Source organism: Paramormyrops kingsleyae, chromosome 14 (assembly GCF_048594095.1).
Source record: "Paramormyrops kingsleyae isolate MSU_618 chromosome 14, PKINGS_0.4, whole genome shotgun sequence".
NCBI lineage: Eukaryota > Metazoa > Chordata > Actinopteri > Osteoglossiformes > Mormyridae > Paramormyrops > Paramormyrops kingsleyae.
This window is the reverse complement of record NC_132810.1, coordinates 9787567-9802665: the sequence shown is the minus strand read 5'-3', so window position 1 is coordinate 9802665 and position 15099 is coordinate 9787567. Positions and strand designations below refer to the sequence as shown.

The window sequence follows — 15099 nt, the reverse complement described above, 5'->3', positions numbered from 1 at the left end:
GATGGTGAAAAGACAGCGTTTTTGTTTCCGGTCATTCAGTCTTAAAGTTATTTCCTACAACCGCATTTGGTTTTCGGTGCTGTATCCACTCAAGATGAGCAGCCTTTGTCTCCCTGTGGTTTCAACACTTGTGGGCAGAACATCTCTATCCTTCTGTTCTCCTGTTCATGCATGATAAAGCTATTAATACAGCTGACAGCCTGGCGTGGGAGGGTGAGAGCCTTTCTGAATACCGGGAATCAGTCCTCTACCATTCACTACGACAATTCTTGGCAGTTTTAATTTAGTGTTGCAGGCCATCATTTCCTGGAGACCGGACCCTCTATGCTTCTTGCACTCTCATTGTTGGCTCCGTTTCAAAGGATGAGTTTCCTACTAAAGGTCGTGGGGGAGGAGCAGTGGTGAAAATGAGTCATACTTAGTATGGCCCTTTTTTCCAATATCAGATTTACTCTCTTTATCTCTCAAGCATGCAAAAATCAATGCAGGGGTCATTTTGCTATCGGACTTCCGCGTTTAGGAGAAATTCTTATATAAAGGAGCAGGGCAGTGTAACACAAACCTGCCGTCGGTAAGTGAGCTGGGTCTCCTGTTCAATCTCAGAGTCCATCTCAGGTACGTCTGACTGGTCAGAATCGGACTCCTCGCTGTGGGAGTCAATCAGAGTTTCTGCAAGCAGAGTGTGTGACATAGTGAGTAACAAAACAGGGCCCCACCCATTAATTGGTTCATAACTCAATCTTAAAAACACACTCAATGGACAGAACAGAGACTTCCAGCTGGGTGACTCATGCTTTCTCTTCCCATTAGCTCACAAACTGGGGCATGGGAGACTTTCTCAGGCCGTTCGGCATTCCTGATTCATCAAGCCACCCATCAGTCTCTAATGGTTAAACTCTGCTTGCTTCCGCAGTGTCATTACTCAAACTGACATGGGCAAGTGCTGATTTAGAGGCAACCCAAAGTCATGAGGTAGACATGAAACATGGCCCAGTATTAGGAAAATTGCATGCATGTCCATCACTAATGCACCAAAAAATCAGAGATTGGGACCTACCTTGGGGTGCTATATGAAGGCCCTCTTTTGAAGGTTTTCTGTCACTGACAAACTTCCACTGGAACACAGAGTGATCAGCTCCACCAATAGTAATCACCCACTGGTAGTCATGTGACCACCTGATATTTGTTATATGGGCAGAATGACCTAAATATTTTTTAAACTTTGCACCTAGAACAGAAAAAAAGAACCATCTGATTCCATATCATTGACATTTTTAAATGACAAATTACTATCGAAATTAGGGTTAAATTATAAAGGATGATTTATGCCAGAAATACTCACCTCTCCGTATACAAGGAAAACGTAGAAGTTTCACTATTCCGTAATCATCAGCTGTTGCTATCACTTGGCTGTTGAAGTTGGCATCCACTGAGTTGATGTCGTTGATTTCAGAATACTTGGGCCATATGCCATTCACCTCAGTGCCCAGGACGGATGTCCACGTGGCCCACTGGACCAGCTTCATCTCCTCTTTGTTGGTGATCTCCTTGCCAACTGTGGGGATGTGGGGGGGGGGGGGGGGTTGGTAGGAGGGTTGTTGAATGTGAATATGCTGGGGACAAAAGTACAATTACAGCAGGACCACAAAGTCAGCGGTTGCACACGATATATGTCTGACTGACAAAATCTTGCAGGAGAGCAGGGGAGGAAGGGACCTGTCTGTAGCACTGCAGGTTAACACCCAGCAAAACCGTTGCAGATAAAAGTATAACAGCGATACCTTCTCACAGTCCAGTGCTCTAATCAACGGTGCTAATAGTTAACTGCGGATTCTGGTGGTTTTCCACTTCCTTGTGAATTATTTTTAAATGCGCATTTGCTCTGTAGTTTTCTCTCCTTGTCTAATAAACAGGCTCTGCACAGACAGATGCACACTAGAGCCTGTGGAGCTGGAGCTGTTATTTTTACACACACACCCCGTCTGAGCTGAACCGCAGCATGTGGGTGGAGACGCAGCTACCTGCTCGGCCCCTGTCAGCTCCGTCACAACAAGAATAATAACCTTTTATTAATAGTTACCCCCCCTACTGTCAATTTCACCCTAATTTTGCGGCTGTGAATGCTGTTGTATACCTGACTGCCTGTGGCGCCCCCCCTAACCCTTTACCACCCCCCCAGCCCAGTACCTGCCAGGAAACATTGGAAAGCAGCATGTACTTGCATCACCGATTCCCATTTGTGCTATTTTAGGCTCGGCGGGTCAGACGGTGCCAGCGGGAACAGCGGCACTTCCCTCGCTGTGAGCGACTGGTAACCCGTGGGCCCATGACGACTCTCAGAAGTGTCTGATGCAGAACTAAGCTTCCCAGCAGCCCCCTCTCCCGGGCTGCTAGAATAACCAGCCTAACTGTGTGCTCGTCTCCAGCACAAAGATCTGAGCCCCAGACTGACAGCATAACCATTTAACATTAGGGGTGTTAAGTGACAGGAGAGATAGCCTGTTAAGTATGCTGTCTGATTTTCATTTTCACAGCCTGTTTTACATGCCCACATTGCATTAAACACACAATAATGTGATCATTAAGCAAACATCATTCATAACACTTTACTTAAGGCCATGCTTTTAAACAATCTATAAACACATTCATAATAAATAATGCATAAAACATTATAAACATGGTTATAAATAACCATAGGTATTATGCATTATGAATGCTTCATGAAGCTTTCATCTATACTGCACTATAGCTCTATAGATACCTTTATAATGCATTATAATGGTCAGCATAAGCATTAAGGATGCTTTTATAATGCATTATAAAGATATCTATAGTGCATTATAGATAGGAGCTTTATAGAGTAGTCATAATGCGTTATAAACATGGCAATAATGTGTTATGCCTGTTTATACATATTTAAAGGCATGTTTGTAATGCTTTATGAATGCATTATAATGCATTATGAATGTGTTTATAAATTACTAAAAACATGGCTTTAAGTAAATTGTTACTGCAAACATTCATCAGCTGCCATCTTGATTTACCGAAAGGAGTGACGCTAAGCTCCATGATCTGAAAGCGGAGGCCACCTAGGCTAAGAAAGATGGCTCACACCCTCCTCCTTCGAGGACTTGATGGTGGCACTGATGAGGCTAAGCTGGGGGTCCTTCTGGGATTCCTCAGCCCACTCTACCATGAGGGCCTTGAATTTCTTAATGCACGGCATCCATGTGGGGCATGGCACTGAGGCCGCAGGGGGGTGCCCACACGCCATTCTTACCCGGCATCCGGTAGAAGAGCCGCTTGCCGGCACCGTCATTGGTCTGTAGGAACTTGCTGTCGGTCGACCAGTCCATGTGCGTGATGAAACTCTCTGATCCAAGGCACTCGCCCACCTTCTTGTAGCGCTGCACCACTCCATAGATGTCCACCACGTTGTCGTTGGAGCCCACGGCCAGGTGGGCCCCGTCGGGGGAGTATTTCAGCTCATGGATGGCCTCCTTGCGGTCCTTGATGTGCACCACCTCCGTCATGTCCCTGAGAGGAGGAAAAGTGACCGTGCAGAAGTCAGCGGTGTGGACACCCTGTGCCCATGTCCCTCTCCATCCACATCCCAACTACTGCTGTGGCGCCATGAGAGTAATTAAGCACAGATTAGCTCTCGTTCCTGGGGCTGCTTAACAAAGGTATCACAATCAGAGTTGATAACCTGTGATAGAAAGAAGCCTCATGGTGTTGTGTTCCGTTCAGTGAGGGGAGAGAGTCACATGAACTCCAACAGCCAATGAGCCCAGCTCATCTGACATGGCCATGTGTGAGCAGCCCGCCCGCCCCCACCTGGCCTTCCCATCACCCACCTGACCCGCAGGACGGTGAAGGAGCCATCCTTCATGCCCATCGCAAGGTGGATGCCGTCCGTGCTGATGGCCGCACAGCGGATGGGCTCATCCATGTTGCAGCGTGCTATCAGCGCGTGGTCGATAAGGCTCCATATCCTGCGGGCAGCAGAGGGAGAGGCTGCAGGATGGCGGGGATGGCTCCCCTCACCACCCCTTCGTCCCCTCGTAATCAGAGCCTTGACCTTGGCTCAACCTTGCAGCCGTGCCCGCCTCACCCATATCTCCTGAGACACGTCTGACCTTGAAAACCCACAGCATCTGAATCCCCTGTCCTGCCACACTAAGACACGCTTCTCCCGCTTTTAGCACCCAGCTTCCCACACCTACAGCGGGGAGCTGCTTAAAAAAACTGGGGCCCTGAGAACTCGCAGAAGCTCTTTCGGGTCGTGCTTCAAAGCATTGTGGGAAGCCAGGCTTCGATTCTGTGAGAAGCACATTGCACAAAGGAAGCCACAAGAAGATACAAAGTGTGTGTGTCTCAGAAGCTGGAAGCTTGTAATTTCGGCCTCCAACCAGTGGTGTGCAGAGCCCTTCCTGTGTTGGGCCTCGCTGTGGTGGTGCCCAGGGGGAGGTGGGCGTCCGAACCTACCTGACCGAACGGTCATCACTGCCGGTCATCGCCAGGGGCTTGGTGGGATGCACAGCCAGAGCCCACAGCTCGCCTTCGCAGTGGCCCTGCATGATGAGGAAGGGCTTGTTGCGATCGTGCACCACCACCTCGAAGATCTCGCTGTCCTGGGTGCCCACGATGATGTGGTCGCCCCGCCAACAGACACTGCGCACAGAGAGTCCTGCCAGCACAAATGCGCACGCAGTGAGCACGGGCGCAGGGAGCACAGGCACAGGTGCGGTGAGCACGAGGCCAAAGTGCACAGGAATGGTGAGCATGGGCACAGTGAGGAAGGGCGCAGTGAGCACGCAGCATGGGTGTGGTGAGCACGAGCCCGATAATCAAGAAAACTCTGAGAATGTGTGCTGAGCACAATGCTGAGAAGCACAGGGGTGGTGGGCACAAGCACGGTGAGAACAGGTGCAGTGAGCATGGGTGTGGTGAGCACAAGGCCAATAAGCACAGGTGCAGTGAGCATAGGCACGGTGGACACTGGTGCGGTGAGCGCGAGAACAGTGAGCACGAGGCCAATAAGCATGGCTAGAACAGGTGCATTGAGCAAGGGCACAGTGAGCAAAAGGTCAATAAGCACGGGTGCGGTGAGAACAGACGCAGTGAGCAAGGGCACAGTGAGCACAAAGCCGACAAGCATGGGCGCAGTGAGCATGAGGCCGATAAACACGGGTGCAGTGAGCAAGGACACAGTGAGCACGAGGCCGATAAACACGGGTGCGGTGAGCAAGGGCACAGTGAGCACAAAGCCGACAAGTATGGGCGCAGTGAGCACGAGGCCGATAAACACGGGTGCGGTGAGCAAGGGCACAGTGAGCACAAAGCCGACAAGCATGGACACAGTGAGCACGAGGCCGATAAACACGGTGAGAATGAGGCTGATAAGCATCGGAGCGGTGAGCATGGGCACGGTGGGCATGAGGCTGATAAGCATCGGAGCGGTGAGCATGGGCACGGTGGGCATGAGGCTGATAAGCAATGGAGCGGTGAGCATGGGCACGGTGGGCATGAGGCTGATAAGCAATGGAGCGGTGAGCATGGGCACGGTGGGCATGGGTGCGGTGAGCAAGGGTGCAGTGAGCACGTCAGAGATGACCACGGGTGCAGTGAGCATGAAGGTGTTGAGCATGGGGACGATGAGCACAGGCATGGTGGTTACGGGTGTGGTGAGCACAGGCATGATGGGCATGTGCACAGTTGGGAACTGGCTTGGTGAGCATGTGCAAGGTGAGCATGGGTGGAGTGGGCATGGGTGGGGTTAGCAACCGGCGTGGTGAGCATGGGTGCGGTGGGAACAAGCATGGTGAACACAGGTGCGGGGAGTACGACAACAATTGGCATGGGCGCAGTGAGCAGGGGCTGCACGGATGAAGTTGGCATGGGTGTGGTGGGCAAAGGCATGGTGAGCACAGGTGTAGTGAGTATGGGCACAGTTGGCACGGGCACAGTGAACACAAGCACAATTGGTACCGATGCGTTGAGCACGGACACAGTTGGCACGGGTGTGGTGAGCTTGGGCACGGTTGGCACTGGCACAGTGAGCACAGGCACAATTGGCACCGGCGCAATGAGCACGGGCACAGTTGGCATGGACACAGTGAGCACAGGCATGGGGAGTATGGGCACTGTGAGCACGGGAGCATTGAGCACGGGCGCCACTCTAAGGGCACGATTCAGAAACTGATTTTCACAACAAGACGAAAATACCTAAACGTTGGTTTTAGGGGCACGATCGGAATCGGGAAGCGCGGAATGGGGGAATGCATGTGCGTGTAAACTTACACATATAGAAACAAATCTGAAATGACATATCCATTCATCTTCCATAGCTCTTATCGATTACACGTCAAATGGCATCCATACATATATATACATAAAGGCTCCGGACTGACTTACGAACAAAAATAACTTATCAAGAAAACGGGGCACAGACTAATGGGGACAACGATCATTTGAGCAACCTCATCGCCGTTACCCACCTCGGCAATTTTCACCTCTAGTTACTGTTGGGTAGACGTAGCCGTATCAAACAGAGTACACAGAGGGGGAGAGAAAGACAGACCGCTAATTAGTCACTCAGGCCCACCCACGACCAGAGCTCGCGCTTATGATGGGACAAGAGCGGCCTGGGGAGGCGTGAGCGATACAGATTCCGGAACCAAGCGGTCGCTCATCCTGCCTGAGGTGACGTCACATCAGAGCAGCAAGCCTCGCCGTGCGGGCTGCAGGCTACATGCCTTAAAGGCGTATGATAGCCGCCCAGATGAGGGTGCCAACAGGAAGGCCGTGGACTTATGAATATAATCAGCCCTTGGCAAAGTCTGCTTGCCGTTACACAGTTTTTTTTTTTCGCTCCGGGGAGGAAGCACAACTGTGCAGCTGGTTATGTAAGCAGACAGCAGAATATAGCTCGGTGTACATGCCTGCTAATCAGAATCTGCATTCAAAAAGCGAGAGGACAGATAGACCGGCAAATTTCCAGCCACTAATAAGCAATTACATAATATACAAAATCTAGATTTTAAATCAAAACAAATAATAGAAATAACTGAAGGAAATAATTATGGCTTACATTGGAAAACTGAATCCTTTGGAATTGGAAAAGGGCATGTTCATGTGAAGGGGGTAAATGCTAAGATCATTAGCCTAGTGATGACACAAGCTGAGTAGAACTGGGAGACTGCCTGTTACTCAGGGCTGAGGGAGGCAAGTCAGAGTAGTACATCACCTTTATAGCCTTGGTCTGTTTCCCTGAGATCAATCACCGTAATTGGCTTGAAGGTCAGGTCCCAGAGGCGGACGCAGCCGTCCCGGCCCCCTGTGGCAAAGCCCTCCTCACAGGCGTTCATGCTGAAGATGCCAGACTGCAGAAACAGGGAGGCATGTCAGACGGAGGAGACGGCCAGTGAGGAGTGCGTGAATTCACACTGCTGGAAAACAAACGTATCAGGAGAAAACTGCGAGGAAATACCAAGTAATGGGACATGCTTAAATGACAACTATGATTATGATTAGCCTCTATACAAGCAAACAAGCAAGCAACCTAGTAAATACAGTTGGGAGTGTGTTGATTGGTGGTCCTAACTGCTCCTGTATTCATTTATATGCATAAGCAGGGAATATGCATAAGCAGTTTTATATAAATCACATTAACATAACCAGTAATAGAAATAGTGTTTTTTGGCTCAATTAGTGAAGTGTTGCATTCTGGGAGTTGTAGTTCTCAAAAGGAACTGCCAATTGAAACTATACAAAAGTGTGGAGGAATAAACACAATAGAATCAGGCGGCATATGCAGCTACCCTTCCTTCCCATACACACCAGCATCCAGACAACCTTCAGTCGTAGGCAGTGAAAGCTGATCTGTTTTTCTGCCCTTTCCCTCCCCAGGTTTTTCAGGAATTTGTGGCACGCAGGCATGATTCTGCGCAAGTGCCCCACATGTGCACATTGCATAACTGCAGATAGCGGGCAAGCTCGGAGTGAGTAGGCGTCCATCTGCGGAGTACAGCCTCTGTGGTGGTGCGGGGGTGTCGAGCGTGGAGGCGAGGCTACGCCTTCGGACGCTGCGTGGGGGGTTGGCTGCGACATGCGGCAAACGCAGGCCGGCGTTAGAAGCATGGCGCGCTCCCCCCGACCCCCGGAGAACAGGCTTGTTTGTAGCCCCCGTGAATCATGGAAAGGGAGAATCCGACAGGTGCCTGACAAGTAGGCCACCCGCCTGTATGAGTGTGAGTCACGCTGAGGGGCGGCTGGCTGCTCCAACTGCTAAGGCTTCCTGTGTGTGTGAGCAGATCAGCGCTCACACTAAAGTAATTCTGGATGGTAAGCAGGCTGTTATAGTCTCCTTATCACCTTATCCAATGCGATGCGTGCATAATGATCAGTGTGCTGCAACCCTTCATCTGACACAGCTCCCATAATGAGTTGTATAACATTATCTGCCGGTGTTTGCTTGTGTTTCTTAATTGCACCAGAAAAACTTATAACGGTGTTATGAAGTCCTTTGGGAAGCACTGTGGAGCATCCAGGTTGGGATGGGCATTGTGTAAAAATAAACCTATGTAAATGAGCTGAACTGAAAATAAGCCCTCGGGAGGCAGGCTAATGAAGTGGTGACTGCGCATCTTGTATTTCCTGTCATGCGGTCTTTCTGCAGATTGGCTGGATGAATTCTTTTTTTTTTTTTTTTGACCAATGGCGGTAAACTGGAGCGAAGGCCCGTCCACTCACCCCGTGTGCGCCCTGCACTGTCCGCGCCAGGTTGATGCCTTTCCAGACGTAGATGTCTCCATTCAGTGCGCCCGAGTAGGTGATTTCGTCCCTCGCACAGGCCAGGCACAGGATAGTCTGCAGGTCACCAGTCTTGCCGAAAACCCCGCGTTTCGGGGTCAGGGCGTTGCCACACAGGGTCCAAAACTAGAACAGGGAAGAGGAAGCCACTCGCTCTTGAGATGGTCTGTTAACATGCCGGTAACCCTGCACTGTGGGTTATTTAACACCCTGCAGAGAGCATGATGATCCAGCGCCAGGACTCCGACATCCAGCTACATGCTGGAACATCTCAGGGACACAGGAATCTTATCTTTTCATCAGTGACACATCGCCCCCATAAATTTAATGATTGTAATTTCCTTTTATAAATTCAAAATTTATAAACAAATTGATTCCCCATTAATTCTTAACACAAAACGTGTGATTTCAGCTAATATTACCGCATCACCAGGGACAGTTTGGGTTCACAGCATACTGAAGAACGTCTAGCAATTCCTGCCAAACAGGCACCGGGGGGGGTAACACTTTTTAGCAAGATGTTTTCAAAGTTCCTTGGTGCTAAATGCCATTTCTATAAAGCCTTGATCGTGTTTCAGAGAATAGCCCCATGAAGCAGGGTCACTGGTCAGTGCAGCCTCCTGGCCCAGCACTGAGAGAGTGACAGAGCGAAAAATTAGTCAGATTCTCCAGACAGCAGTTCAAGTGTTAAGCAGCTTCAGCGCAAGAAGCACGAAGGCTGTTCTGCCTGGCTTCTCCCTTACTGATCCTCCCCCTGGAGCCGTGCCTCTATAAATCAATAGCGCAGCTCCCAGGGAGGAGCAGAGAGGGGAAGCATTGCAAAAAATTGTCTTGGCTCCTATATAAGCACTTTATAGGGTAGCCTGGATTCTGAGAGCAGGTCAGAAGTGTCTAACTCGCGCAGGTGTTCGGTGTTAGCTAATCGGAGCAGTGCATTGTGGTCCAATGATTGATCTTGACTTCCCCATTAAAAATAAAGCCAGATTTCTGTTTCAATAGTCTAGTTTAGCCCATACTCTGGGTTATTATTAAGGAAGTTTTCAGAGTGAAGGCCCTCCCTAGTGACTGGCAATCCCTCCCCATCACCAAGGCAACCAGTCTGTGCAACCAGACCAGAGGTGCAGGCCGGCTCATCCATATGCAACTGCACTCCATGCGTGATGTCCCTCGGGGACGGCTGTCAGGATGCGCCGGCACGTTCCAGGAGCCATGCAGAGGAGAGCAGCTCCTGCATGGCGATTAGCTCGTCGTGGAGGCACATCAGTGACACGGCGGAGAGCGTGAGCTGGCGTGTTTGGGTGGGGAGACTCGGTGACGTGAAGGCCTTGCAGGATGACAGAGATCAATCGTCCTGCTTGACAGCGCGTCACGACAAACGGGCCGGCGTACGATATGCGCACGTGCTCGTAATGACAAGCGGCGGCTAAAGGGCGGCCAGCCGGGGGGATCGATGCGATGCGAGGAGACGAGTCCTCCAGACGCTGAGGGGAGAGAGGTAATCTGAGAGGGGACCTGAATGGATGAGGCTGGGCTATAGAAAGGGAGAGAGCGAAGCTGTGAAAGGCGCAAAAGAGCGGCGGCTCCACGGGGAAGCGGCGGCCTCCACAGCCTGCATCCATTAGAGCGGTAATGAAGGTTAAAAGCCCTCGTGAGACGGGCAGGCGGGTGCTCTATTCATCACCATCAAAAGAGGTCCTGCCGACTCCCATTTCCTCCAGAATTGTGTCTTCCCAGAAAGGGTGACTTGCAGCTGGACAGTCCGCTGTCGCTGCTGCACACGGAGTAAGGGCAGAACCAGCTTCCGCAAATTCAGTGTGGGCTGGATTTAAGCATCCCGTTGAGGGCAACATAAAGTCAAAGCGCACTTTCAGTGACCCGGGTGCCTCAGCACTTTGGGTTCCACCAGTGCATGGAGACATTAACAGGGTACCACAGTCTTCCCCCAAAAACAAGGTTTTTTTGAAAACGTCTGAGCCAATGAGTGCCTGAGCAATCCATCAGTGTACAAAGAGCCTAGTCACACTGAGGTCACGTTTTGACTCACAGGGTTTCATTCAGAAAAATATTATGTGGGGGTGCCTCCGATTTGGGTCCACACCAACAATTTCTCCAGCACTCACATACAGTGCAGGAGGCAAAGTGGATGGGCTATCAGGTGAATGCAGTTCCCTCCGTAATCTACTAGCTAAACCGTAGTTTCATCATCTCCCTAGAATAGTGGTCACCAATCCTGTTCCTGGAGAGCCTAGGTGCAGCCCAATTACTCGTCTGATTGATGGGTTTGATGAGGTTGTTCTTTCTGATTTTTGGTGAAAAACCAGCAGAGGCACTGGGCCTCTGCATCCCTGATGGGATTATGTTTGTTAATCTCCAGCAGGGCTCTGAGGCCAGGAGAGCAGACATCACACAGGTAGAGGGCCTTGAAATGCGAGTGAGGGAATGCATAGCCTGGGCGGCATGGGGGGGAGCCACAGGAGCCCCACAGCAGAGGGCAGGAGAGCACAGCCCTGGACAGGGGGCCAGTAAACACTGGCAGCTGGATGGCTGCCCCTCTTGGCTGGGCACCAGTGATGCAAAACGGATGTGGACACTAATCAGTTTCCCTTCAGTGTTTCAGCATGGTGTCCTGAGGTAAACCAGGGCTTCGCCATCCAAGAAAACTCTGCATGTTTCCATGGGTGATATTATTTTGCCATTTTGTTAAGTTAGGGGTTATAACTTTATGAAAACACAGAATAGATCACAAGCGCCCTACAGGTTACGGTAAATGAAAGTACTCTTTCATTAGTGCCACTTCCTGCTGTGCTTTGTTGAATTATTGAAATAAACACGACCTGCATACAGCTTGCTCCATGCATCACTGAGGGCGGCGGCTCTTGCTGTTAATGTTCACATACTCTCAGCTTGAAAAGGACTCTGAAATAGGCTGGATAAATAGACTAGGGAAGATTAAAAATACTAGTGATAAGCTGTGCAGCTGAGCTGCAGTTGGCAGGGAGTTCTGACTGGCAGCTGCCGGGTTGATAGTGAGGATGAGAGTAGCACACACATCTGCCGGGGCCCTTTGAAATCTTATCAGCCTCTCGCAGCCTTGCATTAAGGACCCCTGAAAGATGGAAGGAGTCTCTTCAAAGTCATTTGTGTATCCTCACCAATAAGAACTGGACTCAGCCATTAGAAATAAAGTTTCTTTCTCATGAGTCATCGACTGTGAGTTGCCCTCCTTTTGTTTGGCTTGAATTACCACCGGTGTCCGCAAAGCGAATTAGCACAGACTTTTTCCCAGGCCATAGCGTCCCTGCTCTGTCGCTCTCATAATAGCAGGGTGGTGGGAAAAGGGACATTCCTCTTCATTCCATTCACTCTTCATTCCATTCACTTGTTTTATACAAGTGAAATAGAACACAGCTTTTCACTATGTATTTAATCCTATTAAGAAGACTGTCTGTGTGTTTGCCTACATGACTGATTCAGCCTACTCTGCAGGGCACATCCCAGTCAGAAATATTTGTGTCTCCCCTTTATTACTCTGCAATTTAAACTCAGTCTGAATGAAGACGTGACCTGCGTGCCATTAAATCCAGGCCATGTGTCTTATTACAATCTAGGAGCTAATTGGCATCTTAATCTTGTTACTGTCATGCTATGATAAATTATAAACAGTTTGTACATCAAAGAGTAGAAGTTTCATACCTTAATATGTTTGACTCCACAGCTCACCAGTTTGTTTGTCTGGTACAGATCCCATGATATGTCAAATATCTGTTTGAAATATCACAAAACACAATAAAAATTTCAAACTCATTTTTCCCCAAAAATATATCTCTTATATTATGAGGAATGTAGCATGGACCTCTGAAAGCCAGAAGGGATCAAAACATGGACCACCAGAAATCATGGGTGAAAATAATGGGAAAATAATCATGTAAAACGTGTGCAAATGACCTTGAAATGTTGAGCAACAAAAAAGTGTGCGTGTGACATACAAATAATATAACGGTTTGGCCTTAAAGAAACTGTCAGTAGACCAAGTAATTTCTCACCTCATTAATTCATGAGTGATATGAATAAAAAGCAGAACTTGATAAGTTTGATACAACGCTGCAGGTTTTTCAAGAACAGTTTTTGGCTTCTAGTTCAACTCATCACTCATGATGTAAATGTTACATCACAAAGAAACAGAAAATTACGAAACACCTGCTACCGCATTGTCATTTTACCTCATATTTGCTACAGTCTTCACATCACTAATGGTCATCTGGGTCCAAATACCACAGATCAGTTTAATTCCATTCTAATAAAACAGCATCTTTGCTGAGGTTTAATTTTTTACTCAGTTTAATTAAGTGCTTCCTCAGAGTTAGTCCTCAATGGCTGCAATCAATAAGCCTCAACTACTTTGTCCAGTTCACTGATGAGTTTGTTCTCCATTCTGGTTGAACATAATTCCACTTTGGGGCAAGATGGGTAATCGATACTGGCTTTTCGAATTAGATGAGTGTGTCTCTGAGTGTGTGTGTGAGTGAAAGTGTGAGTATGCGGCCAAATGAGTGTAAGTCGCTACATGGCCCGTGAATTAATTTGTGAATGCAACGTGGTGTGTATTGTGTATCTGTATGCGATTACATGTGAGCATAACAAGGAATGTTATTACTAATATTCATGTTGTTATCTGTGTCACTATGTCAGGGTTTATGGGTACACCATAGTGTTTGAGTGTGTTTGATTGACGTACAAGGAGTAACTGAGTATGACAGCAATGGACTTTGCAGGGTAAAACATGACATTACCCGATCGGTGTGACCAGGACCTGCAGCCAGAACCTTCCCCCTCCTCCAGTCCCATATACAGATCGTGTTCTTTGAGTCCAAGCCCACAGACACCAAACACTGGAAAAGCAGAACAAAGAAACAGCTGCAGTAAGGATGAAATAAGCACGCTTTACGCAGAAAGCCACTGGTCATGTTCTTTGACCTCTGGCTGAACCTAGGGTAATCGCATTGCAATGGTCATGTTACTGGTGCAGCAGCTACATCAACCCAGAGGGACAGAGGCTTTGAAAACCGACCTGATCTCTGCACCTTTTCGCACAGCTCATTAAGCCTCTGCAGTGACTCAGGACTGACTCACAGTTTCTGCCTGAGCGGTTCTGCTGAACCATTCCAAAGTGAGGGGACAGATAATAAGATTTGCATACTGAAGACTTGAGAAATCTCCATGAAGGATACATGAGGATCAAAGTCATGCCAGGGCAGAGATGGAAATTAAGATTTTGGAAAGGATTTTGGAAAGGAAACAAATTTCAATAAACCTGTGGGCAAAAGCGCTGCACTGAATCTGGGTCAGAAAGTCTGAAGTCCTACGTACCACAAATTCTGAAATTTGTACAAAAAAACAACACACTATGTGAAAATTATACTCAATTACATTTAAGTCGAGAGGACAGCGCAAAGTGAAGTGCTGAAAGGGACACAACGGAAGCAAGCAAAGCCAGCAGGCAAGTGGAAATAACCCAGACTCTTCATAATACAAAGCCTTTGATGTGCTATCTAGACACACACCCAAGAAGGCAGGCTATCCAGAGAACAGCCCATATAATATCAAAAGTAATTTTACGCAATATACTCCGTTCCTTTTTTCTTCTTAATAAATATGCTAGTGTCCTATTTAAACACTGAAAACACTAGCAGTTATGCTGGCTTAGAACTGATGAAGGGAGCAGTCTTAGTGCCAAACAGAATACGTTTCACCTATTAAATATTAATTTTGTTTTTTAATATTAATTTTTAAATAATATTAACATTGTGATGGTAACAGTCTGATAAAAAAGGCTTTTTGGTTTGTCAGTTACATGTCACCATAAAGGACTATTCTGTACTCAAGGGGTCAGCAAGAGGAAGAGTATCAGCAGCCTAAGCCCTTTCATGTGACTCAATTCAAAGGTCTGTGCAGGATCTGAGGAGCCTGTGAGACTTATCAGGCATCTCCAAATGCAAGTAGGGCCCCGGCATTTTGTGGAGAAATTCATATCCCAGGTAGACCATCGCTATCAGTGCTCCAGTGCTGCTGGGAGGGGCCAGGAGGACAGGTCACCAGAGGTCACTACGCCTCCTCACACTACAACTGCCCTGGAAACACTGCATGAATCATGGTGGATGGGCCACTCAAACATACAAATCAGCCTAGCAGAGCTTTCCCAGTACCAGAGAACACCTAACAGCCTAATAGTGAGTCAGATACAGTTAAAAGCTGTTACAGTTCTCAGTGCATAAGTCACATGTTAAG

General features: G+C 48.4%; 1 protein-coding gene across 2 annotated transcripts in view; it reads right to left on the bottom strand.

Moving 5' to 3' along the window:
* eml5 (EMAP like 5) overlaps positions 1–15099 on the bottom strand; it is a 53881-nt gene that overhangs the window by 23482 nt on the left and 15300 nt on the right. For both annotated transcript variants that reach the window (XR_011982576.1, XM_023828454.2), the window contains exons 3-12: positions 13605–13703; positions 12508–12576; positions 8755–8940; positions 7250–7385; positions 4489–4690; positions 3858–3995; positions 3281–3537; positions 1343–1555; positions 1058–1228; positions 563–669 (exon numbers count right to left, since the gene is read on the bottom strand). Coding sequence is in view for 1 of the 2 variants with exons in the window: in XM_023828454.2 (XP_023684222.2) it covers positions 563–669; positions 1058–1228; positions 1343–1555; positions 3281–3537; positions 3858–3995; positions 4489–4690; positions 7250–7385; positions 8755–8940; positions 12508–12576; positions 13605–13703 (1578 nt within the window). In the remaining variant the exon portion in view is untranslated. The remainder of the gene's footprint in view (positions 1–562; positions 670–1057; positions 1229–1342; positions 1556–3280; positions 3538–3857; positions 3996–4488; positions 4691–7249; positions 7386–8754; positions 8941–12507; positions 12577–13604; positions 13704–15099) is intronic.